General features: G+C 39.3%; 2 protein-coding genes and 1 non-coding gene across 5 annotated transcripts; 2 read left to right on the top strand and 1 right to left on the bottom strand.

Moving 5' to 3' along the window:
* Positions 1-1,820: 1,820 nt before the first annotated feature.
* Positions 1,821-5,899, top strand: spp1 (secreted phosphoprotein 1). The gene is made up of 8 exons (XM_027009048.3): positions 1,821-2,218; positions 3,135-3,204; positions 3,417-3,473; positions 3,558-3,614; positions 3,772-3,825; positions 3,950-3,997; positions 4,296-4,592; positions 5,261-5,899. Exons 2-8 carry the CDS (start codon positions 3,151-3,153, stop codon positions 5,654-5,656), a joined length of 963 nt encoding a protein of 320 aa, XP_026864849.2. The 5' UTR covers positions 1,821-2,218; positions 3,135-3,150; the 3' UTR covers positions 5,657-5,899.
* A 1,610-nt stretch (positions 5,900-7,509) lies between these two features.
* On the bottom strand, positions 7,510-19,659 carry LOC113576759 (uncharacterized). Of its 3 annotated transcripts, none has more exons than XR_014118731.1 (7): positions 19,532-19,659; positions 13,322-13,434; positions 12,397-12,987; positions 12,045-12,120; positions 8,615-11,730; positions 8,427-8,507; positions 7,510-8,207 (listed from the first exon to the last, which is right to left on the bottom strand). It is a non-coding gene; the product is annotated as an uncharacterized LOC113576759 (transcript). The 3 variants fall into 3 exon arrangements; XR_014118733.1 differs by having other exon boundaries at positions 13,322-13,431; XR_014118732.1 differs by lacking the exon at positions 19,532-19,659 and adding an exon at positions 18,992-19,111.
* A 934-nt stretch (positions 19,660-20,593) lies between these two features.
* Positions 20,594-22,100, top strand: LOC113576757 (claudin-23-like). The gene has a single exon (XM_027009044.3). The coding sequence runs from the start codon at positions 20,677-20,679 to the stop codon at positions 21,490-21,492; it is 816 nt and encodes a 271-aa protein (XP_026864845.2). The 5' UTR covers positions 20,594-20,676; the 3' UTR covers positions 21,493-22,100.
* The last annotated feature ends 4,801 nt before the right edge of the window (positions 22,101-26,901 follow it).

Here is a 26,901-nt window from a genome sequence, read left to right as displayed (position 1 = left end):
CCTGTGTTGGAGCATATCAAGTTAATAATGACTTCTTCTGAGACACATTTTCCTCGGATTCACGTTTAAGAAAACGTGTTAGAAAACAGGATGCTGCCAAGTATTCTTTTTTAGCATAGCTCGAGTGACACAAACACATAAAGGTTTACAAAATCATTGGGGTATTTGCCAGTCTTATCTAAAGCAAATTATATAAAATGTATAGTTCTCTGCTTGGAAAACAATTATGCCTAATTATGCTGGCATCTATAGGCCTGGCTGTAAAGATGCCATCACATTTATCATGACCACTAACTATAGTCAGCTGATCATAAAAGTAAAATGTATTTTTAAAAAAGTAATCTTGTCTATTAACAATTGTTTATAGCAGGGGCGTTTGATTAGCTAAAGCTAGCTAGCTACTGGTTATAGTTCTCATTTTATTATCTTGTCATGGTATATAACTAACTAATTAGCGTTAGCAGTGCTTCTTTTACTAATAACCAATGTCTTAGCTAAGATAACGCTAACACGTTTGCTTTAGTGGTCTGTATTTTTGGTAGGTTAATTATATGTGACTAACCTTAAAATGTATGCATTATTACTTTCTCTTCTGCGTGGCTAACTTTAGTGAATTTCTATTGCTAACTTCGTACACTGAAAAAACTGAAATAATCTGCGTGTTAAAGATGCCGGATCATTATGGGAAACGTTGCTAGATGGCTAGGTTAAATAACGAACGTTGGAAACTGCAACCTGAGCTATTAATGACAATAGGTAGTTAGCTAAACGTAAGTGTTTAGTTGTTACTGTTGTAAAAGCGATCTACGTGGAATTCGCATTCATAAGATACTCTGTAAATATTTTACTAGGCTTTTTATATTTACAAAGTTCTCTTTAGTTTCTTTACATGCCCATATTGTTTGAAAAGCAGAAGTACTAAGATTTAGTCTTGTGAGCACAGCTTTCCACATCCCATAGTTCTGGTAACGCACTACAGATAACGGAGTAAGCGGATGGTCCAGCCTACCCTTTTAAACTTGATCAATTTTGTCCATTTGTTTTTGTTGTTGTTGATATTTTGGGATCTTTTGGCCATTTGTACACAAGGGTCCCACTGTACATTGAATTATTTCAACCGAAGACGACAACACTTTTTTGTCATTTTGCATCACTTACAGTTCAACTTGTTGAGTTGTTGTCTAACATCTACATCACACTTAGGATGTTTATGACTCCAAAGACAGCGGGTGAGGCAAAACCACATTTTTAAGTTGTATTCCTTGAATTTGTAAAAAAAAAATAATAATAATAATAATAATTACAAGTTAGAAACTTAGCTATTGCTGTATTTAGGCATTTGACACTTTCATATTAGCTGGTGCTTAGCCTTTAAACAGTCCACAAGCTGAAGTCTTTAGTCTGAAGCCCATAATACAAATGTTAATGAAGGGTAAAAATAGGCAGAGGAAAAAGTAATTCATTGTGATACAGCCCTAAAAACAGAATCCTATTTTTTAATCATACATGAGGAATTCTAGATTTACTGTATAAAACTATTTCCTACCTTTTTCTGTTCTGATAAGGATATGTCATTGCCTTGTGTCAGAACAACCTGTCTTACTCAACTCCACAAATCTAGATGGAAAATATTCTAAGTAAAAGTTAAAAACAATTTTACAGCACTTCACTGATTATATTCTGTGACACTGTATTTGGTAATAAGAAATGTTAGGTTTGAATTCTCTTTGACATATGTACCTTTTGCATTCATTTTTAAACTTTATAATTTACAAACGATGTAACCAATAAGACAGAAGAGAGAAAGAAAGGAACTACATGCGTGTAGGATAAGAACACCAAATGGAATTTTACACCGTCATTGCACTGTAGTCACAATAACTCCTGCTGCCACAAAATGTGGTATTTCACAAACTGTCTGAAAATGTTGACTCTGCTGAAAACAATCCAGGACTCCTTTTTTTCTGGCTTGTCATGCCTGGTGCTGAATGTTTGTTCTGACTGGCCACATAACCCACAGGAAGAGTGGGAGTAGAAAGATGGGACAGCAGTGGTAAAAAGTCATGACATCACAGGCTGTACTGTGATTGGCTGGCTACATAGGCAGCAGGGTTTAAAAGCCACACAAAGCAAGACCTCATGTGATAAACTTGGAGAACATTGATCCACTGCGCCTGCACACATTAAGAACATCAGATTGAAGCTGTCCAAGGCACAGGTAAGATACAACCTTTAAATCACCCTTTCACACTTAGAAATACAGCAAAGTGATGAGCATCAGGAGTTCAGACCACAACAAACTTTAATAATAGAGCTACTACGGGGTAATTGTAACAGCAGCTTTACAACAATTGGTATAGACATAAAGCACAGTTTATTGTAGGAATAGAGAAAGAAGAAGAGGAAGCTGTAGCACATAAATCCTTCAGTTAATCATCAGATGCCTCATTTATTCCAACAAATTAATTATAAAATTACACTGACATTCTTTCCACCTTTTGCTGTTTCATGCCATATTGTGTGTTTACCCTGCAGTGACAAAAATTTAAGGCCTTTACCTAACAGGACCTAATGAGAAACCAGAACCTTTTCCAAAATATAAGGCATTCTAGGTCTGGAGTTATGTGGCCTCAAGCTGCCTACATATAACTCGTGAATTATATGCTGGAAGAACATCATTATAGGTGTAGCTAAACACTCACTATCTTAGCTTGTACTTTCTGTAATGTCATGGCTAAAATGGAAAACATGGCAGATGTTTCATAGTGAAGCCTGGTTGCAGTTAGATGAGGAAACACTCTTTATACTGCTGCCAAAACATAATGGGCAACACAGTATGGGCATATAACTGCAGAACGGGGTTTGTTCTTTGTCAAAAAGTGTTCAGGTGAACAGTCAAAGCTTATAATAGCACCATTATGAGTACAAATTCAAGGCAATGCTTATAATAAATGCATTTACACTGCCTGCATACCGAAACATCATTTTCTACTTTCTGTTGTGCTGCATGTTTCTCCAAGATCAGCACACACAGCATGCAGTTCCACAGCATTATGGAGACTGTGCTGTGTGACTTTACACAAGATAATATACTTCATAATTGGAGGATGAGACATATAACTGCTTTCTTACAGAACACATCTGAAGAAAATGAAGGCTGTGATTGTATTTGCACTCCTCTTCACTATAGTCTACTGTCATCCTGTAAGTCCTGAGCAAACCAAGTCTTAACTCAACAATAACTACATATGGGGTTAAAAGCAAGCTAGAGTTTGACACTTCAAGAAATACTTTCAAGAAATTACAAGACATGAATAACTAAAACTTGAATTCATTCTTTAAGAAACTAAGGATAAGCTTTCTCCATTCCATAACCCTCCTGTCTGATGAGTGTGTATTATGTGTCTTTGCCACAGGTGAAACGTTCAGCGAGTAGCTCGGAAAGTTCTGAGGAACAAACAGTTGTCAAAATGGTAATTTAAATCCTCATAGAAACCTATATATGGTACTTAAAAAAGGCATCAAATCTAATGATATGCAATCAATTCCAAACACAGCCTCCTCCTGTCTTGCGGAAAGCCCCAGCCAAAGCAGCCCAGGCAGTACCTGTACATGTAAGTGCCCAGCACCAAGGCTACACATTGTTCTATTATCTTGCAGCAATCAAATAAATACATATTCCTTAAAGCACTTAAAATATGTGACAATAGAGCTATGTCCTAAAGTGGCTACTTCTATTTCTCACATTTTGGAGTGGGGTGTATGTTTCAGGCCATGAAAGCAACAGGACTGGAAGAGAACGCTGATGATTCAGATGAAGATGAGGTAAACAGGCTCATCCTCCCAACCACATAAGACAGCACTGCAAAGCCACACTTCCTAATAAAAGACACAAATGACTCTATTGGTCTTGGCATGCTGCTGCCTGAATGTGTTTTTCTTGTTTCAGGAAGCAGACACAGATTCGGACAAAGACAGTGCAGACACGCAAGAAGATGTGAGTCCCACTTTGCATGTTCTGTTACAACATCCTCATTTCAGGATACAGCACACTCTTCTACAGATCTGACATTGTTACAGACAAAAGATTCATTATGAACTAATAAAACAAAGTGCCGGAAAATGCAGTAAAATGTAGAAATATAATTGCGAAGTCTCCTGCAAAGCCAACAGAGCCAGACAGGAATCCACTGTAGTGCATTATTAAAAGTGGTCACTAGTGTTCATGAGTATAATTATGTTATATTTTATATGGGTGCATGGATGGGGCCTCAAATTCTGTGCTGTGTATTCAGGACACAGACTCCAGTGAGAGTGCAGAGACTACAGAGACTGAGGCCACATCTGCCCCACCACTGACCATGGAGCCCACTCAAACCCCTGCTGTGGACAGTGGACGCGGGGACAGCATGGGATACCCTGTTGATTACAAGAAGACAATCATCTACATGGATGGCATTGAGAAAGGGCCTTCTCATTACCAGACCTATGGATCTAACAAAATAGATGGAAAAAACAACATCAGTAAGAAGACACCCCTCTATGATGGCCAGGATGCCAACAATGTGGAGAAACATCTGAAAGTGTACAAGGTAATCAGGGTCCTCTGTTGTAACTGATTTTTTACAGTTCTTTATTCTGACAAAGCTTCCAAAAGGGGGTTGTCCCCCTCCCTTCAATACCATGCCTTCTATTCAAATCTTTCTCCAACACTTCTTCATCCAAAGCCCCTTCATCCTAGAACATTTGTAATTAGTACTTACCCTTCTATGTACAGTGTGCACATACAAAGTATTTGACAAGCTGGAAGGACCTCATCATTGTAGAGCTGATCCATCTGGGTGTGAGGATGATCACATCAATAGAGCATAGAATAACATGGCTTTAATAGGGGTCACATTAAATTTGCCGGTAACATTAGCATTGAGTCTATGTCTCAAGTCTAAACATTTATAATGGGAAACACTGTACTGTGAAAAAGTTAAAGATGGCGCCGGTGAGGTCGGCTGCCATCACGACTGCTCCGTCCACACCTGGCACTTTTTTCGCTCTTTTCTCTATATTTTTCGCTCTTTTCGCTCTTCCCACTACCCCTGACTTCTCCGCAGCCCTTCTCTACACACCTTGGTGCGTATCTCGTACAGCAGCGACGCCCTTATTTCTCTTAATCCACCATTTCACTGTGAGTTATACTGTGTATGACTATGTATGTGACGAATAAACCAAACTTGAAACTTGAAAAGTTCCTCTTGGTTCTTAGGCTCTACAGGTGAACAATGAAGTGCTGGAAGAGGAAATGAGCACCCCAGAGGAGACTCAGGGTCTGGAGGCCACCCGTGGGATTGAGGACGAGGAGCCCAGCAATAAGCAGGCAGACCTCGATGGCAATGGGGCCTCGCCTCCCAAGCCAGAGGAGAGCAAGAGTGATGGTGCAAGTGCCAGCAGCACCAATAGTGAGAGCGCCAGCGGTAGTACCAGCCAGGAGGAAGAGATGGAGGAGGAGTCAGACAGCAACCCGAGCAGCAAGGAGTTCACAGCCGCAACTGGTGCTGCCGACGAGAGTGACTCCTCTCAGAGCTCAGAGAGCCAGGAAAGCGACTCAGCTGAGCAAACTTTGGAGGCCACAAGCGAGTCCCCTGATGTTATCGCAAAATAAATGGACTGAAGCAAGAAGAGCTCAAATAATTTTCTGTCATGGTGCTATGTGACTTGCTTAAACTGCATGTGAGCAAGTGAAAATAAGTAGCAGAAAACAATGACAGTTCAGACAAGCCTGGTTTATGGCTGTGACTGTGTTATGTTACTTGTAAAGAAGCAGTTTCATCTAAACAAAATATTTGCACAATCATTTACAGTATCTTTATGTGCAGTATCTTTCATGAATAAATTGTTTTGTTTGGGTTTTTCCAAAAAGTTATTCAGCGTACTTATTCTTCCTCATTATAAAAGTCTACAGCGGAGGCAGAATTCATATTTACACTTGCGAATTTCATGATAAACGAATCTCTATTTTGAGATAAGTGGAACTAATAACAAAAGGAAACAGTAACGGGTTGTCTTCAGCCTTTGTCACTGTCAAGGGAAAGCATAGTATGCTAACCTCACAATTAGCTTGAGCTTCAAAACTTAACGTTTGATTTAAATTACAAGCCTGCGCTTCAGACGCTTATCGAAGTCAGCAAGTTTATTCAGTATAGCACCACATTCAAAAGCAAGAAAAGCAAACACAGACTTGTTTTATTTGTTTTACTTGTCCCTAAGGAGTGCTGCAATGTCTGTAATTAAAACACGCTAGATTTAAAGAACGAATTTCAAACATTCTTTCAGCCTTCATTCGTTGAGCAGTGGCATGTACATCCTCCTGCAATACTCACTTCTGGATCTATTTCCAGACTACATCTAGTAAGAAAAGCTTTTACTGATCAAAAGTCTCAGTCTACCGCAAAATCACAAAGGCTGACGAGGTAGTAAAACCCCGCGGAAAAAAAAGTAGAACAGATTCATTGAGAGTCTAGTCCACTGCCACAAGAGGGCACTGTAATCTTCATACAAATTATAGGTTAGCCTGCAATGCCAAGCAAGAACATATATCACCCCCCCCCCCCACCTCATACACATACACATAGGTATCAGAGCCTACATATCTCTGAAGAAGACTGCAGAGACTAGCTTAGGATGTAGAGGTAGTAAACATTTCAGTGTGGTTTAGAAGGATTCACCTGCTCCTGTAGCTCACCTAGTAAAACAGGTAGTGCAGCGCACTAGTAACACCAGAGTTATGGCTTTGCTTATCAGGGAGCGTACACGTTGTCACTGCTAAATATGGAAGTGGTTCTTCCCAATGCTGTAAATGAAACAGGAAGTTTCAGACAGGTTTTTTTTTATCACTAAAGTGTTTCTCAAAAATACTTATGAAAAAGTGTTTCTGAAGCATTTTGCCTATACGGCTGATCAAGGATCCCTGTCTGAAATATCTTGTTTCTCTGGAAACATTGTGGATTACAATGCAATTTTACTATCTCTACATCCTTAACTGCAGTATACTGCAGTTACTCCCTGGAATCTTCTTCAGAGATATTTTAGTTATATGTATAAGCTGTATGTATACAAACATTCTGCTTGTTAGAAATTTACCTGTCTGTCTGTCTGTCTGTCTGTCTGTATATATATACATATATATGATCATCCATCATCCTCTGTTTATTACTTATGACTAAAACAAAGGAGCTTGTACTCACTTTTTAGTTTAACAGGGCTGGGCCTCCCAAAAGTATCATAACACAAAGATCATCTTTAAATGATAGAATGTAATACTCGCTCTCTCTCTATTTTAAAATGATCTTAAAATTATGAGGCATTTATGTAACAAGACCCAGACTAAGAGAATAATTATAATGGAACAGAGAACCCACTCTTGATCATCTCCATACCTTTGACAGTGAAATTTGGCTTAGAGTGTCCAAACACAAGAATCTATTGATTGTTACAATTACCACTCAACTCCTTGGCTACTGATGGTGAAAATTGTGAGACTTTTATTGGAATTTATTGTGACAGATCAAATGTGCACAGAATCTCTGAGTCAGATACCACTGTGCTGCTAATTATACATAAGATACATAGTAACATACATATACTCCCATACAGTACATGACTGTACTGTAAAACTCTACAACTCAATAGGCTAACAATAGGTGTGCAAGAGACAAAACATGCTCAGCAAAGAAAATTTAAATAAAATCAAAATTACATGAATATGGGTAAACATTTATATGAATTTCTTTAACATTGAAAATCTAATGAGCTCAGTGCATTCTGAAGCAAAACTAAACATTTGCAAGAACATCTTAGACCAAGAATGGCATGACATAAGTATAAACACTTTAGTTATCACCTCTAAACTCAGTGAAGCATGTGATATCCTCAGATGTGGTGACTGAATGCCTTGTAGTGCTACTGGCTAGAGGAGTGGAGGTTAAGACATCCTTAGAGTAAACCGATTCGCTAGCTCTAGACTCACTAGATACAGACCCACTTGCCTCAGTCTGTTCATCTCCCTGAGATTCAGAAGACTCACTTTCCTCAGATGACTGTGAGCCATCCATGTCTGAAGCATTGCTTGATTCATCCAAGGAGGAATCTGAGGAATCAGACTTCTGGAAGTGCCGGATAATGTCTGAATGTTTACTCTTATTCCATGAATGAAACTGTGAAACAGATTTGTATCATGGTGTGTACCTTTTAAGTAAACATGCAACTGCAATGAAACTCTGCCCCAAAGTTGGTGCATCTATAGTCTGCAGGCAGTAACATGTCAAGGACAGGGACATACACATTATATTTAGACCTCAAACCTGGCAAAAATAACAAGTACCAACAGCAAAGGCAGTTAAATAGCTGAATGTTAACCAAATGCGGGAACTTACTGGCTTGGAGAAAACGAGCACCATGAGAAACATTAACAGTGCTGTCTGCAAAGTCCACATCTTTCATGCAGAGAAAGGTACCTGCACAAAAGTTCATTTCATTTCATAATTCTAAAGTTTATAACATACAACACACACAGAATTAAACATGAAATACACCACACATTATAGTTTGTGGACTGAATTACCTCTCTTCACTTCTGAATCCAGTTATAATTGTATCTTGGTTTAGCTGCAGCTGATATACCAATCAGTCATGAGTAACTCAGGGGCTGGGCAGACAGGAATGTACCCAGACAGTTGAGTGAGAGAGCCCATGTAAATCCACAGCTTTGAGCAACATCCGCAGTGACCTTGCCAAATCTCTGTAATTAGTTTGTGGCAATCCACACAAGTTTAAATCACCAGCACCATTGTGCTTGTGCACTGTTTGGAACAAGACAAACAGTTTCTGTTTTCTCCAGAGTTTTTATGTGATACAGTTTGAGAAGATAATTTACTTGGCGCCACCACAGAAATATTGCATACAGCTGAATGCCATTTGCAAACAAATCTTGCAGTTAGTTACATTTTTATGTTAGCTAACAATTTTCACCATACCTTCTGAAAGCAATGGAAGAGCACAATATTTTCCCCTCACAATGTTATTGATTTAACAGAATTAAACAATATTTTCCCCTCACACTGGTAGTGACAGTTTACAAAGGCAGATTAAAAAACATTTAGAAAATCAGAAAGACCACAAAATTACTGGCATTCAAGTGTTAGTTGCCTGGTTTTGGACAAGGCTAAAGACCAACTGCATCTGAAGACTTCAAAGTAATGAAGTTTATTATTACTGCATGTACAAACAAGACGACATTAAAAGTTTCTTTAACTGAGGTTAGTGATTCAGTGCCTGTGTGCAATCTGATGATTATGACTAAAGATGGTCATCCATTACATACATCGTCTTTGATCCCATCATCTGTGTCAGAGGAGACTTGTCTTTAGCTCTACCCGGAGTACCAGTTCATAAAATATTAGTGGAAAAAATCCTGTATTTATCAGTCCATTAGTTCTGTTTAAATCATTCTCTGCTATTTGAGAACTGAACTTTTCTGCAATCAAACAGTCATAAGAATATAAATTCTATAATATTATTTTATAGGCTACTAGTCCTATATAAATTTCCATGGCAAAAGTTAAGATTTAAAACTTAAAAGAGTAAAAGTTCTGTTGTCTCTGAAGTAGGATTTATGATGAATGTCCTTATTTCATTTCATTCATTAAAGTTGCTAAGCTTCAATCAAAGTGTGTGACTAATATAATGAGATACAATGAGTTTTTACAACAGCTGCACTAAATGGGATACAATAAATTTGACCTTTTTGAGGTATGTGCTCAGATATGCAGTTTTAAAAGGAAAAGTAAAAACCATGTTACTGCTGTAGCAAGAAAAAACTTCCAGAATCAATATAAAGCAGTCATTCTAATTGGAAATGCTTGAACTTTAGCCTAAATTATTTTTTTGATATAGAATACCATGAGTTCAATTAAAGGAAGTATAATTTATGTGTAATTAAATAATTACACAATTTAAAAAAATATTTACTTTGTGGAATTACACATGGTTTAATTTATATGGGGCAGAGTACAGCACAGTCTCTACAACTTTCTGTGTGATATAGGACACTATGTCTATGGGAAATTTTTAATCACTTGATGTAAATAATTAACATATGGTTTGTTTTATATGGACCTCTACTGAGATGTGGGCTCACTCTCAGTTCTTCAGAAATCCCTTTTGAACATTTCTGACATGCATCGCTCCACCCTTGGTCCCACCCATCTCTAATTAGGGTCCTCCTCATTGTGGTTTGTATTACATACATAAAACATCACAGTGGGATTGAGCAGAGAAGACAGAAAAAGACTCACTCAATGTTTTTTTTTCCCAAAAGAAACTGCTGACACCTCCTGGTTTAGCACTGGTATTGAACTTAAAGATTCAGTGAACCATTGTGGAACTGTGTTTCAGTATTACGATAGTACTGTCAACTTGCACACGTTTCACTTTTATTTCCTTAAATAACTGCAGTCCTTTTCATGTTTTGCCTTTCCACACACACACACACACCACTGGATGAAGAGAGGGGGAACACCAGTGTTACAGGAACAACAGCCATATGTATCATTACAGTTATTAGGCTCACTCTCTCTTCAGCACCCACTAATTAGTGGAGCATGTCTGTTCTCTGAACAAGCCGTAGCCATATGACAGGCAAATGTTCAAAAATGTTTTAAACTTTTCTCTAGTTGACATCCATTACAAAGGGTTATGTATTGGAAACACACATGCTTTATATGTGGAGGGTTTGAACTATGAGGGATTAGCCCTTCATTTTCAGGCCAAACCAAGCTTCAAATGTCAGGCAAAAAGGAAATGACAGTTGTGTTGTGCATACAGGAAAGGCATTACTTACCTAACCACTTTCAGGTTGTCAGCTATTCATACTACAGAGCTGCTTAATATAGTAATTATGCCTGACTTATTTGTGCAGGTACTGCAGACAACAGTTAACAACCAAAGCATCTTTGCATGTACAAAGAGAAGTGTTTAATCATAATGCAAGATGATAAAATCTCACTTAGTTTCTAGTTCTTGCAAGGACCTGTTGACATTTTTGTGTATTTTTGAAGCTGTAGCCTGAACACAAGCAGGAAGCAGAAGTGGCAACCGAAGTATTATCCTGTTCGGTAGGTATTATGAATAACAAAAAAAAAAAAAAAACCTGTTCCGTCACATCACTGTACAGTACTGTTGGAACCGAACCCAGACTCAGACAGCCAGATGTCACGCCTCCTCCTTCTCCTCTTGCTTAGTGGTGTATTTTAGTCCCCAATAACAGCCTTGACCATCCCCAATGAAACTGCACTACCCGTTTATTACCGACCAAGTTAATGTTGGTCAGTATGCATAAATTTACACAATCACCATAGTTAATATTAAATACTTTCCAACTGACTTAAGATTTGATTATTTGATACTTAAAATCTAATTATTCACTTCTAAGAAAACACACAGCTTACAGTCTAACATATTCACCAATGAGGCAGCAGACAGCACTTGTCAAATCAAATAGATAGTGTCTGATTGGTCACAGCAGTAGCCACTGCAGTCCAAAACCATCCATCTGAAATAGGATCACTAGTGGAGAGTCATCTGAATTCGGAAAGCACCTAGCCCTCGAACACAGGATTGAGGAAATTGCCCCCTGATCTGTACTCCGTGTCATCCAGCAGACGGCCATAGGAAGGGCGCCTGTCATATGCAGAGAGCACATAAAACAGTGGTTAATCTATAACTTTATAGCTCCTTTCTTCTTGTGGTGTGCCTATATTAGGGCATGAGTTGGTATTGTACCACCTGCAATTAGGGGAATGCAATCAAAACTACCATAAGACATTTCACAGAAGGTAATAACTGACTAATATGAACCTGATCTTCCTAATCACATCTAATCTTTCAGAAATGTCCTTACAGGGGCTAAAATGTTTCCCTAGAATTGGAATTCATGTACAGCAAAATGAAGAGATCATGTAATACTTTCTATTAAAAGATCCACCCATACTTACCTTATTTTGAAATGATATGCTCCCCCCAATAAAACTACAAGGGCAATGAATCCGATAACTATGGCAACGACACTTGCTGTGAAGGAAACAAAAGAGCAGTCAACTTCTTTAGACTGTTATTGGTTAAAGAACCGTTCTTGTTAGGTAGCTAAATTGTAGTTATTTATTCAAGATCACAAACATTATGTCAAACAAATTTCTAGGTTTTGCCATAAATACACTTTAGGGACTTTTAGGAGTTTTATTCAGCAATTTTGCCATTATGTTTGAAATACCTTTATTTTTTTTAAGGAAATCAGGATTAATATTCTGTATATATGAAATATAAACAACGCAGGTTAACATGAATTACCTGAGCTCAGGGCCTTAGGAAGGTTATCGCTGTCAGACTTTTTAAGTGTGTCGTTTTCGGTGATAGGAAATGGCTTTTCCGCTGATGATGGTGTCACCAATTTAGTTGTTGTCACAAGAATTGTTGAGGACACCTGAAGTTTTGTTGCAAATGTTTTGTTTTTAGTATCAAAACTTGATGAAAAGCTGACGACCATTTCCTTAGTTGCGTTTTTAACCCTTGTGCTTAACTGTGGTGTTGACGTGCTGGAGACGAGAGCTGTCCCATTGGTTGCATTATTTAAGGTGTTATATTCCGTAGTCTGCGAACTGTGAGCGGAAATGGCACTGGTAAAGGTAATTGCAGGGGTTGCTACCGTTGGCACGATTGTCCTCAAATGTGGAGTGGAATTTGTAACAGTTAATGCAGCCGCTAATGTTTGGTTCCTGTAGTCAGATGTGGAGAAAGCTGTAGATTGATTTGTTGTCACCAGTGCAGTTATTGTAGACGAGTTGTTAGTAAAGTTATCTTGCGTTGATGTTTTTGTTGTTGTTGATGGCAACGTTGTCGTGTCAATGGAATAAGCAGGACAAAATCTACGTAACATCAAACCTTAATAGAAATAGATTATTAGACAAGCATCATGTAATTATTCATGTTACATAACTTATAAATTATTCATGTTACATGTAGATAACTATAAATACCTATGAGATCTTTAGATTGCATTTCACATTTACGATGTCACATTCATTTAAGACACTACATTAAATAAAATACATCAGTCAACGTAAATACGCTAAGTCAATGAAAGGCCTATTTAAAACTAACTCATTGTGTATTAAATGGCTGACTAAAGGCTCTGAATCACATCCATTAATTTTAGTAGTAAAAAAAAAAAACCTGACTTTTTTTTGGCTCTTACAATTATACAAATGTAGACTACCTGCCAACAGAAGAAACGAGAAGCTCACCGCTGGATGAGAAACTGTCATTTTCCTTTTCTTCGCAAACGTACTGACACGGTTATTTGCACAGCGCTCGCCTTCCACCACGCTGCTGCAAAAATGAAACTGTCAGTGACGAGGAAAGATTTCTCGTTTAAAGTGACTTTGATAGGCCGATTTCGCGCTAGGATACGCCTTTTACGAAATACGACGACTTGTTAAAAAACATTTTTCAGGACTCATTCTGACATTTTTGTGTACTAAGCTTTTATATAGTTTTAAATTAATGAAGTTCTTAATCTTATGATTGACGGTCTTAAACGTTCAGAGGCAGTCGATGATTAAAATCACCAGTGCGCTATAAAACTAAGTAACCTAACCCTTAAAAAAAATAAAAATAAAAAATAAAAAAATAAAAAAAATAAAAAAATCTATCAACACTAAAAAGACCCAAAACCCAGAAGATTATTTTATCGAAATTGTCGAGCGCTTGTTTGACTTTACTCTTATCACCACGAGGTGGAGGTAACACTCAATTTTAAAATGAACCAGGACCTACGCGCTGGAAGGTACACGTTTTCATTGTCAGTATTGTTTTTACTCATACATCCCCATCAGTAGAGAAGTAGGACTACTACACTGTGTGCAAGATTATTAGGCAAGAGAGTATTTGTCCATATCATTTGTATGCATATTTTCCAACTACAAGCTGTATAAACTTGAATGCTTATTGGATTTAAGCATATTAGGTGACGTGAATTTGTGTAATGAGGGAGGGTGTGGCCTAAGGAGATCAACATACTATATCAACGAGTGCACAAGCAAGCATTAGGCAGCTTCTTTTCCCGCAGGCAAAATGGGTGAAAAAAGGAGAGAGATTGTGCCCAGAAGTACAAGGTGTTCAATACTCAGACCACCACTGAACAATACACATAAGGTGAAATGTCAAGATTGGGCCAAGAAATATCTGAAGACAGATTTTATGCTTATTGGATTTAAGCATATCAGGTGACGTGAATTTGTGTAATGAGGGAGGGTGTGGCCTAAGGAGATCAACATACTATCAACGAGTGCACAAGTATTAGGCAGCTTCTTTTCCCGCAGGCAAAATGGGTGAAAAAAGGGAGAGAGATTGTGCCCAGAAGTACAAGGTGTTCAGTACTCAGAGACCACCACTGAACAAGACACATAAGGTGAAATGTCTGAAGACAGATTTTTCAGAGGTTTTATGGACTGATGAAACGAGAGTGATTGTTGAAGGACCAGATGGATGGCCCGTGGCAGGATCAGTAATGGGCATGGAGCTCCACTTTGTGGACTGCTATGGGCTGGTATTGTTGAAGATAAGATAGTTTGACTTTTTTGGATTGAAGATGGACTCAATCAACTCCTTAACCTAGTGCCAGTTTTTAGAAGACACTTTCTTCAGGCAGTGGTACAGGAAAGGTTCTGCAACTTTCAAGATGACCATGATTTATATGCAGGAGAATATGCCTTCGCATGTATCGAAGTATTCCACTGTGTGGCTAGCCAATAAAGGCCTTGAAGAGGAAGGAATAATGACAGCAGTAGCCACTGCAGTCCAAAACCATCCATCTGAAATAGGATCACTAGTGGAGAGTCATCTGAATTCGGAACGCACCTAGCCCTCGAACACAGGATTGAGAAAATTGCCCCCTGATCTGTACTCCGTGTCATCCAGCAGACGGCCATAGGAAGGGCGCCTGTCATATGCAGAGAGCACATAAAACAGTGGTTAATCTATAACTTTATAGCTCCTTTCTTCTTGTGGTGTGCCTATATTAGGGCATGAGTTGGTATTGTACCACCTGCAATTAGGGGAATGCAATCAAAACTACCATAAGACATTTCACAGAAGGTAATAACTGACTAATATGAACCTGATCTTCCCAATCACATCTAATCTTTCAGAAATGTCCTTACAGGGGCTAAAATGTTTCCCTAGAATTGGAATTCATGTACAGCAAAATGAAGAGATCATGTAATACTTTCTATTAAAAGATCCACCCAAACTTACCTTATTTTGAAATGATATGCTCCCCCCAATAAAACTACAAGGGCAATGAATCCGATAACTATGGCAACGACACTTGCTGTGAAGGAAACAAAAGAGCAGCCAACTTCTTTAGACTGTTATTGGTTAAGGAACCGTTCTTGTTAGGTAGCTAAATTGTAGTTATTTGTTCAAGATCATAAGATTCAAGTGCCAGTTTTTAGAAGACACTTTCTTCAGGCAGTGGTACAGGAAAGGTTCTGCAACTTTCAAGACGACCATGATTTATATGCAGGAGAATATGCCTTCGCATGTATCGAAGTATTCCACTGCGTGGCTAGCCAATAAAGGCCTTGAAGAGGAAGGAATAATGACATGGCCCCCTTCCTCACCTGACCTAAATCTGATTGAGAACTTGTGGGCCCTTCTTAAATGGGAGACTTATGGTGAAGGAAAAACAGTACAGCTCTCTGAACAGTGTCTGGGAGGCTGTAGTTGCTATTGCACAAAAAGTTGAATCAACAGATTAAGAAACTGACAGATTTCATGAATGGAAGGCTTATGACATTGAAAAAAAGGTGTGGCTATATTGGTCACATTTAAACAAAAAACAAATGTTTATTTTTAAATTAAGTTGTTTATTATTCTCACTAACAGATGAAAATTAAAAAAAAGATGGGAATTTCCATTTCATTCAGTTGCACACTAATAGTTGGCCAATAATTAGGCACATGGATTTTCCCCTAAAAAAGCCAAAACCTCACTTTCACTTTCTTAAATATTCAGGTTTGAGATTTAAACATTTTGGCTTGACAGAGCACTGTAGTTGTTCAATAATAAAATGAATCCTCAAAAAATACAACTTGCCTAATTGTGCACACAATTTATAACTTTCCAAAATAAAAGTAGACATGGAACATGCGTAGTTGTACGCAAACTTTATTAACACCTAACTTGTAGGTAAATTTAAGTGTACAGTTAGAGACTATTACATCTGCATTATTTATTCCCTAGGAATTAATCAGTGGTCAGCATCAATCCACAGCAAGATATTTTTGAATGGTGGACCACTCAACAAAAGTGACATCAATCTGTGTAAAAACCTAGCACCTGTGGGATAAATTAATTTCAACCCCCTAGCTGTTTTAAGAATAGAGACTGATCCACAACCCAAATATGTGCAGATATCAGTCATCTTGTGAGGATAAACACAGGATACAAATTGAGAACAGCACAATCTGGCTCCAAGGCTACAGTATAAATTCTAAAATGCACATAATTCAGATCTGGGTATATGCAGTCCTAGGACCAGCAAAAAGCCTGCACGATACCCTCAATCTCCAAAGCCTCTGGTAGAAGGCGTGTGTGGAATTATATACAGGACTACTGTATTTAGTATAGGCTAACAGCGAGAGGGCAGATTTAGCAACTTCACTAGGTTTTATGCAAAATTCTCAGAAACTGGATGCGAGAAAAACTGCTTCTGGCTGACCTAGTCAGTGATCTGATGAGCAGACTCCACAACTGCCACACAATTCCTTTGAAGGAATGGCAGCAAAAATCAAGTACAGTCTCATTCCATGCCCAGCCCCCACAGTCTAACATTTTAACACTCAGTAGAAGGAATAGTTCTGTTATTGTGTAATAATAAAACAAATTAATGAATTTAATTGACGTTACCCTGCCATTGTTTGTACATGCCAAGCAAGATCTCGATCTAGATTTTAGATCTGCCATACATAAATACAAATCCAAAGACCTTGAGCAAAACAAATGAGTAATCATCTGCCATGCTAGCATTACTTAAAAATTGTTTTTTTTTCCAATGACAATGAATGTTCACTTGGTGTGTAGGAACAACCAGGAGGCCCTCATTCTGACATTCTGGTAGATAAAATCAGCATGTAAACTTGTCTTCTGAAATGATTGGTATCTCTCAGTAGTTGAGACACCATGCAGGCATTCTTCTCATACTTTTGCTTTCTTGCTGTGACCATATACAAAATTATTGAAGGATTAATTTCCACATGAGTATAAAATTAATGATTAATAAAATTACAGGTTAAATGATTATAAATTTGCATTCATGGGTCACATTGCACTTTCTTTTAGGATAAATGTAAATACACTAACTCTACAAGTGTTAAGTATGACATATTTACATTACCATATATATCATTAAACTCTACAAGTAATTTAAGTAGGTACTACAACTAATCATTAAAGATTAGGCTAAAGTCAAAAGTTCATATTACTCAAATTCACAATTCAAAAGCAGCTACTTTCACTTAAGAATTAAAAAAACACTATTAACTAATCAATATCTCAACTTTAATACTTTAGTAATGAATTTACACAACTTGTAATATTTATTCTAAATTTATGTACATGAACACTGGCAACAGCACTGTTTCAAATACATCAACTTGTTTATTAATCATATGCCAAATTCACATTTGCTGGTAGTGACAATATATTTGTGAAACGTAAAGACTAATGTAAATCATGGAGTCTAAAGAAAACCGATATAAAAAATGTAATCAGCCTAAATATCTGCAAACGTGATTATGTAATACGTGTGACAAGAGGAAGAAAGGAAGGAAGGAAGGAGAGAGAGAGAGAGAGAGAGAGAGAGAGAGAGAGAGAGAGAGAGAGAGAGAGAGAGAGCGAGCGAGAGAGCGAGAGAGCTGCACTTAATCAAAATCTTGTGTACCTAAACAAGCTGGTAAGGCAATGACTAGGTTAGGTCTGCGGAGATTCTACCTTTAAAGAATTTCTGCTTAATAAAATACAGTGCCTGGTAATTTTGTAGTGACGTTTTATCGCGTTAAATCTCAAGTAGAAGTCACCTTATTCTACAGGAATAATAGAGGCCAAGCTCTCAACAATATCAGTGATGGCAGACTTTGACTCCACCACCTCTTTTCGTCGTCAAACCAATGTAAAATCCTTTTTTTTCGCGTTAGTTCATTTGCCACCTGCAAAAGCACGCCAAAGCTATTTTGCTTGCTAGTTGTCTTAAATTAGCAAAATGAACAGCACCGTTCTTGCGCTCACACACTCAAAAGTAATTAGCGACATTTTAAAACGTATGAGTTTTTTCCTCTTAATCTGACGCATTAGACAGCTAACAGCCAAGTTACGTTAGCTAGCGTTGGCTATCTTTCTTAAACTACACTGTGCTGACAAGAAATAGTATAGGGCGCTTCTATGCACGCACATACACACACGTCGATGACTACACAATCATGTATAGAATCAAAGTTATGTTAAGTTAACTCTAACAGGTACCACCTTAGGCCTTTTTTTTAAAAAGCAGCACCACCCGTACCGGGGCATACAAATTTATTAATACAATTTTAAAACCATAAAATTCAACACATTGGTTGGAAAATCTGGTTCTGAGTTTAGGCACAAAAGGGCTTCACTAACATTTAACATTGTTACCATCACATGTGCAAAAATCACTTCGTCAGTACAGTTTGTGATAACTCATTTCCACACCACACCTAATAAAACTACATCACAAAAGAACTCAGAATCGGAAAACACATAGCGGGAACGAACTTATCGAGATACAAAACGTAGAGGGAACAAAAACGTGACTCAGCCCCCTGCACACAAAACCCCACATATTTACCGAAATTGCGCTTACCCACTTAAAATGTTTTTTTTAACTTTTCCCACGACTCTCCTTTCATTCAGGACGCAACCTACTCCGCTGCAACACTTCTATTTTCCCGTGTCTGTTCGCGCCGACTGGAACGCTTTCCAAACGCCATCCACTCACACTTTTAGCCTCTGCCATCTTTATACCGCTCAATTCGTCGCACTTAAATACGCGCGCTCATAACGAACGGGGTTCCCCACCTCCTTAATTACACGGGTTCTGTGCTTGCGCCTTTCTCTCAATCGCTCACTTAATCCTATTCCGTTTTCACTTTATCACACTACCTTAGCAACCTCAAAATAATAATTCTAAATTCTAGCTATCGGACACATCAACATAGCTACCATTAGTTATGTAATAGTGATTAGTGACTTTAATATGCACCCCCCATAAATGCAAGAATTTGCTAAATTGTTGTAAAGTCGATACAGCTGCAAGTGTTACAAACAACAGATGAGAAAACTGTAGCGTTAGCTACAAAACTATCTCGAGTAAATTGTATAAAACGGTATTTTTAAAAAGTACCTTTGAGATATGATAACTGGTCAATGAATAAACCTCTTTGATGTAGCTGGAACAGATATTGAACCTTTGTGGTCTTTCACCAGGCGCGTTTATTGTAATCAGCAGGTCGGTGTTCTTGTTTTCTGCTAGAGTTCTCTTCCCCATTGCGTGGTTTACATGTACCCGTAATGACATCAGATCTCCGTCCCCCGACATTCGCGTGGGAGATACGTAGGGAGACTCCTGGGAATTACTGGCGGTTTTGTTATGTTCTTGGGAATATGTCGATGTTGTAGCAGGCTGAATAGTGGAGAAAATCTAGAAATGTACTCTGTGCGACACAAACCTCCATTTGGAAGAGTTATCTTCCCGAGAGCCAGCAAAGGGTATCAGGGGACGGCCTGGTCAATACACCATATACAACAGAAGCCGTGAGAACGTCTACGTTGATAAGCCATGCTACCATAAAAACGCGTTCTGTCATACTGTCGAACTCGTCTTAGGAGGTGCTGTTTATATGAATTTAAATGTTTAGACATGCCTACCATGCCTACCTACTACCATGTCACAGTTACACGAAAGGCTATAGATATAGGCCTATAGCCTGTTTATTACTATTTGGAGGCTCACCATGAACAGTTATTTCTTCAAGGGCCAATAATCTTTTGTGTAGAAATCCAGACCATTTTTAACAAGTCAGACAATTTCTTGGTAATTCTAAGATATTATGTTTTCCATATAGGAAGTTGCACAGGAAACAAATTTAGGAAATATACGTTTATTTCCAAGCAATGTAAATCATATCCGACATATTCAGTACTATAGTTGAGCGAGCTGGAGCATTTGTTTATATACAGCGAGATTTTTTCTTATTTATTTTACAGAGATTAACCATATAGACGACCTCAGCCTACCTCTACAATCACATAACTAAAACACATTAAGTAAATGATTCTCTTGAAAACTAGGAAAACATGCGATGAAAAACAGTTCTGATTTGTATTGCATTTTACACCACACCCATCGTTCCGGAGCAATAAAGGTTGGCTATAACACGGATCCACCCCAGGTTTCAGTCTGACATCTTAGAATTTGCACGATACCTTTGAGCTAAAGTGCGTGAAAGTGAGTGTAGGCGTTCTCTGTTTATCATCTTCGGACTTGACATGCGGACCCCGGGTATTTTGATATTTGGACTGGTCTTTTCACCTTGCGGATGGATCCTGGACCTGACGAGCACTGTAGCGACCAACTGGCGCACTCTAAACAATATTGCCGGACAGTCTTCAGATACTGTAGTGAACCAAGGTATTTGGGATATTTGCAACACTTTCACTACATCAACTCAAGTCAACTGTAATCTACGAAGCACAGACACAGTATATTTCAGTAACCAAATCATACCGATTGCACAGGGTATGATGGTGGCCTCGTTGATTGTGACTGCTTTTGGACTGGCATTTGTAACGCCTGCAGCGCGATGCTGGACAAACCAGAAACCACGGTGGGTGCTCGCTAGCATGGGCGGCCTTCTTATCTTCTGCTCGGGCGTTTTGACCATTATTCCCATCGCGTGGTACACTCACTTACTGCCCAACCTCAACACGTCTACCACCTTTATTAATCCCCAAAATCGGGACATACGAGTGGGATACTGTATTGTCTTAGGCTACATTGGGGGTATCATGGAGGTCCTGGCGGGTATTGTCATATTCATTGGGATATGCAAATGTTGCGGAGGTCGAAACCGCGGAGAGTACCCCCAAACTAGACCCCCAAGGACCACTACCAGACCGGTGCGACCGACACCACATCCAAGAGTGAACGTGCCAAGAAGCATCAGCTCGATTAGCAGTTCGAGTGTCCCGTACTCCAGGAATACACTTGACGACGACCTCGACTTTCCACGAGCGAAAGGTCATCACGGAAAAGGAACGGTCAATCCGTCATACAGTGGAAGACCCTACGATGCAGATTTATAAACCAGGGAAGGACATTGTTTGTGACTCGGTCTTGTTTTATTTCTTCAGTCCGTAATATCTGCCACTGATTATTTGATAAGCATTTCGATCTACAAGTGTACGTGCATAACCTAAAAGTATATTTTTCTTCTAAAAATGGGAAAAAAATGTTTACAGCCCGGGCTCTCCTCTTGCGCAGAGGAGTCGTTCTGGGCTTATGAAGGGATACCAGCAGGCTATATGAAGGGGTGAAACGTTCATTAATCGTGATTTAGTCTTGTTTTCTTTCTTAAACCCATACTATCTGACACTGATCAATGCTAATAAGCATATGGCCCTACCAGTACATATAATGGTGTTTATATAATAAACAATAATTATAATGTCAATAGCTGTTTTCTTTATCATTTGTGCCTAACTGTTTTCACTGTAATTGCAAAAATATGTCATCTGTAATATTGAATGTTTATTGTTAGAGCTAAGATCAAATTTGTCATTTATTGTCACAATTAGGTGACTATAGTAACAAGTCCTGTGATGCTTGAAACTGACTTTGTATGTTTTGAATTTAGAGATTCATCTGCGATGTATCATATTAATGTATGACCGTGTAAATAAACAACTGACAATCCGTGTTGCTGCTTTATGTAGTTTGGTTTCTGTAAAGAGATATAAATACCAGGGAGATGAGTAGCCTAGCACAGCAGAAAGATAATTATTCTTTAATCCAGTGTGACTGGTTTGGCTGGCCTTTTTGCTTTGTCTACTCTTAACGAAGGAAGAGGAAGAGGAAGAGCGGGCAATTGAGTTGTTTCTTGTTTCAATGTTGTCAGAAGGTATAAGAACATGGTGTAAAATGATTTTGCATACATTTTGTATACCGAGATGTTTTGCAGTACTCTAGAATACGGAACAACACTAGCTAGATTCAACTCATTGCAGGCACTATAATGTTGGCATTCTAAACAATTGACTTATTTTGAATGTCTTATAAACAAGCAAACCAAAGACTCCTTGTAAAGGTACTGTAACGTTGCCCGAGTGCCGCAAGGCTTGGAACAGGACACACAGACTTCCTCGATCTAGTGAAACATTTATTAACATAAAACACAACTGACGACGGTGGCATTCACAAATAGACAACGGTTTTACACAACGTGAACATTCGACGAGGGTTAATATACATTAACATTTACAAAGGCGAACCCCGAGGCACGCACTGGTGGGGGTTTAAAAAGACGAACATAGACAACAATAAACCCCGCGCAGGTGCGCGCCATCAGGGGGGTGTGGCTATCGACAAGGGTGAACCCACCCAGGCCATACCACGTGACTCCGGGGGGGGGGGGGGGGGGGGGAAGCGGGTTGGGAAGCGTCCCGTGACAGAATCCCCTCCCAAGAGGCGCGGCTCCCGAAGCGTCCAAATCCGGGACAGCGAATTCCAGGCTACCGTGCCCACCCAGTACAGGGCGGGCCAGGTGCCGCCAACAAGGCAGACCTCTCGGCGGGAGGGAAAAAGGCAGCTTCCCTGTCTTTCTCAGGACAGTCCGATACGCTTCTAGTGACGTTGCGCCTGTAAACACATAAAAGGCGCACATGCACACAAACAGGAACGCCTTTACACAAACACAAGGCGCTGTGACTCAGCGTCCGCCCTCAGCGCAGGTGCGCAAACGTGTCCTGAGCCTCAACGGACACGCGGGGGCGCACGTCCGCCCCGGTTCCAGACGTGCAGCCTCCGCTAATGGTCCTCTCTTCACCAGCCGTTCTAGGAGGCAGCTTGCCTCCGAGGCTTTGGGCGGACTCCTCCAATCGCGCTGACGAGTCCACAGAGGGGGAGGAACTCGGGCTTCAGCCCTGCCAGCCGGGGATCCCGCTGGCTCCACAAAACCATCCTCTTTACGGTCCTCGTGGAGCACATCGGTACTCCTCGGCCCTGGCACGAACGCCACAAGCCCCCCTCAAGAAATTCCCGGTGGTGTTCCCCTCCACCTCAGGAGTGCACGCAGACATTGGTCGCAGTCCTCTCCCGCAATATCCAGAGATCCAGGCGGCAGCGCGGGAGGTGCCTACGCACTTCCAGCTAGGAGGTCCGTCTTGCGCCAAGGGAGATGGCGTCCTGTGGTGGTTGGCCATTCTGTAACGTTGCCCGAGTGCCACAGTGCGTGGAACAGGACGCACAGACTCCCTCGATCTAGTGAAACATTTATTAACATAAAACACAAATGACGAGGTTTAACATACATTAACATTTACAATGGCCAACCCCGAGGCGCTCACTGACGGGGGTTTAAATAGACGAACAAACACTCAACAATAAACTCTGTGCAGATACGTGTCATCACGGGGGTGTGGCTATAGACAAGGGTGAACCCCCCTGCACGCGGCGGGCCGTGACTGGGGGGGCGTCCCGTGACAGGTACAAAGCAAGTTTAGTATCCATTCATATTGTGTGCGCGCTTTAATCTGAAGATTCCGATCCTTGCACATGCATATGGAATTAACATCTTCTATATGCTAAAATTAGTGGTTTTTAAAATGAACTGGAAACAACTTGAGTCAAGATACAGAAAACAAAAACAAAAAAAAAGTGCTGACTTTGATAGGTTTAATCGACAAGTTAACATGAAACAATTTAAAGAAAAAGCCTGTTTTAATCTCACTGCATAATAATATTACTTCTTTATTAATCTCACTGCATATTACTCTCTCTCTGCATTACAAGTTCACAACACTGAAGAAATCATGTCCAGTTTATATTTAATCAGTGTAAGGCAACATGAGCCGTCATTATTATTTAGCAACCAGAAAATATATAAGCGTCATGAAGAGCAGGGTCACCTAAGAGCAGGGTGCCTGTCCCATCTAAAAAGATGAGTGTGGGGTTCTGATAAAGGCTAAAGTGCACAATATACCACATAATTTAAAGCATGCTTTTGACATTAAAAGTTAAAACTTACAGAATTATCATAGTTCCTATGCTTGACTGACATCAACAATTAATCTCAGCTAAAGCACTATGAGAAGGGGATTTAATATCACACAGTGATGTTTTCCAAATAGAAAAAGAGCAGGATGGAAAGAGCGAGACAAGGAAACATAGTGAGGAGAGAGAGACAAACACACAAGCAGAAACTGACGAGATCTTGCCAGGCCTTTGGCATTCGCCTCTGATGAACAAAGGCCAACACGAAGGCCAGGATGTCAAAGCTAACAACACATGCCAGGAACCCCAACGTAAGATGGATGGATAACCCTCCACTGACTGTTTCCATGCAGGTCTCCCCCTTGTAGCCAAGCATACAATTACAGGTTAGCAAGCTTTTCAGTGTCACACATTCATGATATCCATGGCAACATTCAACTCATCTGGTTCTGATCCATAATAACATTTTTCAGAGGGTTGGAGGTGAGGTTGGGCATATCACATTGTTGTTGGGTTTTTTTGGTTTTTTTTTTGGTGCAGCAGGCCAAAACCTCTACAAGGAGACAGAGCCATATTACACAAGTTTGGTCATTTCACTTCAAAACCTATCAGCGTGGCTAGATTCACTGTGTTTAAAGCTGACACAGAACTGCCCAATATTTTGACAGTGACATTGCATTTGTGAGAATACACAAAATTAAGTGTTCATCAGTTTGCCAACAATATAAATGTAACTTTCCTTTCTGTGACATATAAGCACACATCTTAAAAATAAAAAAAATCAAGCCATCACACTCTACATTGCAAGGTACAATATACCTTAAACATCTGGAACTTTTGCTTGTTAACAGCAAAACACCAGGCAATATTCTAATATTCAAAACACTAGGTAACACCAGGCAAACACTAGGCAGTATTCAAATCAAAATTGATATTTGGTATTCCTGAATTCCTTTTTTGTGCTGTTCTTTGAACAGAACTATTCACAAACCAAACTTAAGTCCAAACCTTATACAATTATATAGTTAGATATGTTTTAAGATATACCTATACACTCCACAGTTGGAAATATTGCATACAACTGAATGACTGCTTGTAAGTGTTGTGGTTGCAGCCTTTAACCAAATCTTGCAGTTACAGTTATATTTTTATGTTAACTAACAATTTTTACCATACATTCTGATATCAACTGAAGAACACAATATATACCCCTCACACTGTTACTGATTTGATTAACAGTTTACAAAGGCAGATTAAAAAACATGTTCAGGAATCAGAAATACTTATTGATCACAAAATTACTGGCATTGAAGAATCAGTTAGTTGCCTGGTTTTGGACAAGGCTAAAGACTAAATACATCTGAATACTTCACGATGGTGAAGTTTATCATTACTGTAAGTACTCCAGCATGACAAAAAACGTTTCCTTAACCAAGGTTAGTGATTCAGTGACTGTGTGCTATCTAATGATTATGAATAAAGATGGTCATCCATTATGTCATCTCTGAGGTAAGCAAAAGGAGCCACTAGAGTCTATGTTCAATCCGAATGAGAAAGACAAGATCACGTTTTGATGGGAAGGAAGTTAGTTCACTCTGATAAGTACTGTTTACATGTACATTTACTTACATTTAAGGCATTTAGCAACGCTCTTATCCAGAGCATCTTACAAAAGTGCTTTGTCATTTACTCATAGAATATATCCTAGTACAGTACAGTATGTTAGAGTCCAACATACAAATGAACTAGAATACTGTAGAAATACAGGGATCAATGCTTATACCTAGAAGTACAAAATACATAAGTTCTATCTTAAACAATGATAAGTGCAATAAACAATAAGTGCTAGAGTTTGTTAAACAACATCCGTGTAATAAACAATACCCTACAATAAGTACTAATTTATTTAGTCAATATGGAAGCAGGGTCAGTTGTCCTTTAAATATTCAGCAAATAGATGGGTCTTCAGTCTACGTTTGAAGACTGCAAGGGACTCTGCCGTCTGGACAGCAAGTAGGAGTTTATTCCACCATCTTGGAGCCAGAACAGAAAATAGTCTGCTTGTGTTTGTTACTTGCCTTCCATGAGATCTGAAGCAAGGTATTTCAAGCCAAGCCGTACTTGAGGTTCGAAGTACTCGAGGTACGGATCGAGCTTTGACCATTGACCTCATGTATGAAGGGGCTGGTCCATTTTTGGCTTTGTAGGCAAGCATCCAGGTTTTAACTCTGATGCATGCAGCTACTGGAAGTCAATGAAGGGAGCACAGCAGTGGAGTAACGTGTGAACTTCTGAAGATTGAAGACCAGTCATACTGCTGCATTCTGGACAAATTGTAAAAGTTTGATGGCTCCTAGAGGAAGACCAGCAAGTAGTGAGTTGCAGTAGTCTTACTTTGAGATCACAAGAGACTGCACAAGCACCTGGGTAGCTTCCTGCAGGAGAAAAGACCGAATCCTTCGTATGTTACAAAGGAGAAATCTGCAAGACCAGGTTAGATTTGA

Source organism: Electrophorus electricus, chromosome 19 (genome assembly GCF_041902795.1).
Source record: "Electrophorus electricus isolate QZ-2024a chromosome 19, ASM4190279v1, whole genome shotgun sequence".
In the NCBI taxonomy this organism is placed as follows: Eukaryota; Metazoa; Chordata; class Actinopteri; order Gymnotiformes; family Gymnotidae; genus Electrophorus; species Electrophorus electricus.
Note: the sequence above shows the minus strand (reverse complement) of the source record. Positions and strands in the feature narration are given on the sequence as shown.

Coding starts and splice junctions, on each gene's coding strand:
- spp1 (XM_027009048.3), top strand. CDS start 3,151: ATGAAGGCTGTGATTGTATTTGCACTCCTCTTCACTATAGTCTACTGT. Junction 3,205..3,416: donor CTATAGTCTACTGTCATCCT/GTAAGTCCTGAG, acceptor TCTTTGCCACAG/GTGAAACGTTCAGCGAGTAG. Junction 3,998..4,295: donor GTGCAGACACGCAAGAAGAT/GTGAGTCCCACT, acceptor CTGTGTATTCAG/GACACAGACTCCAGTGAGAG.
- LOC113576757 (XM_027009044.3), top strand. CDS start 20,677: ATGCGGACCCCGGGTATTTTGATATTTGGACTGGTCTTTTCACCTTGC.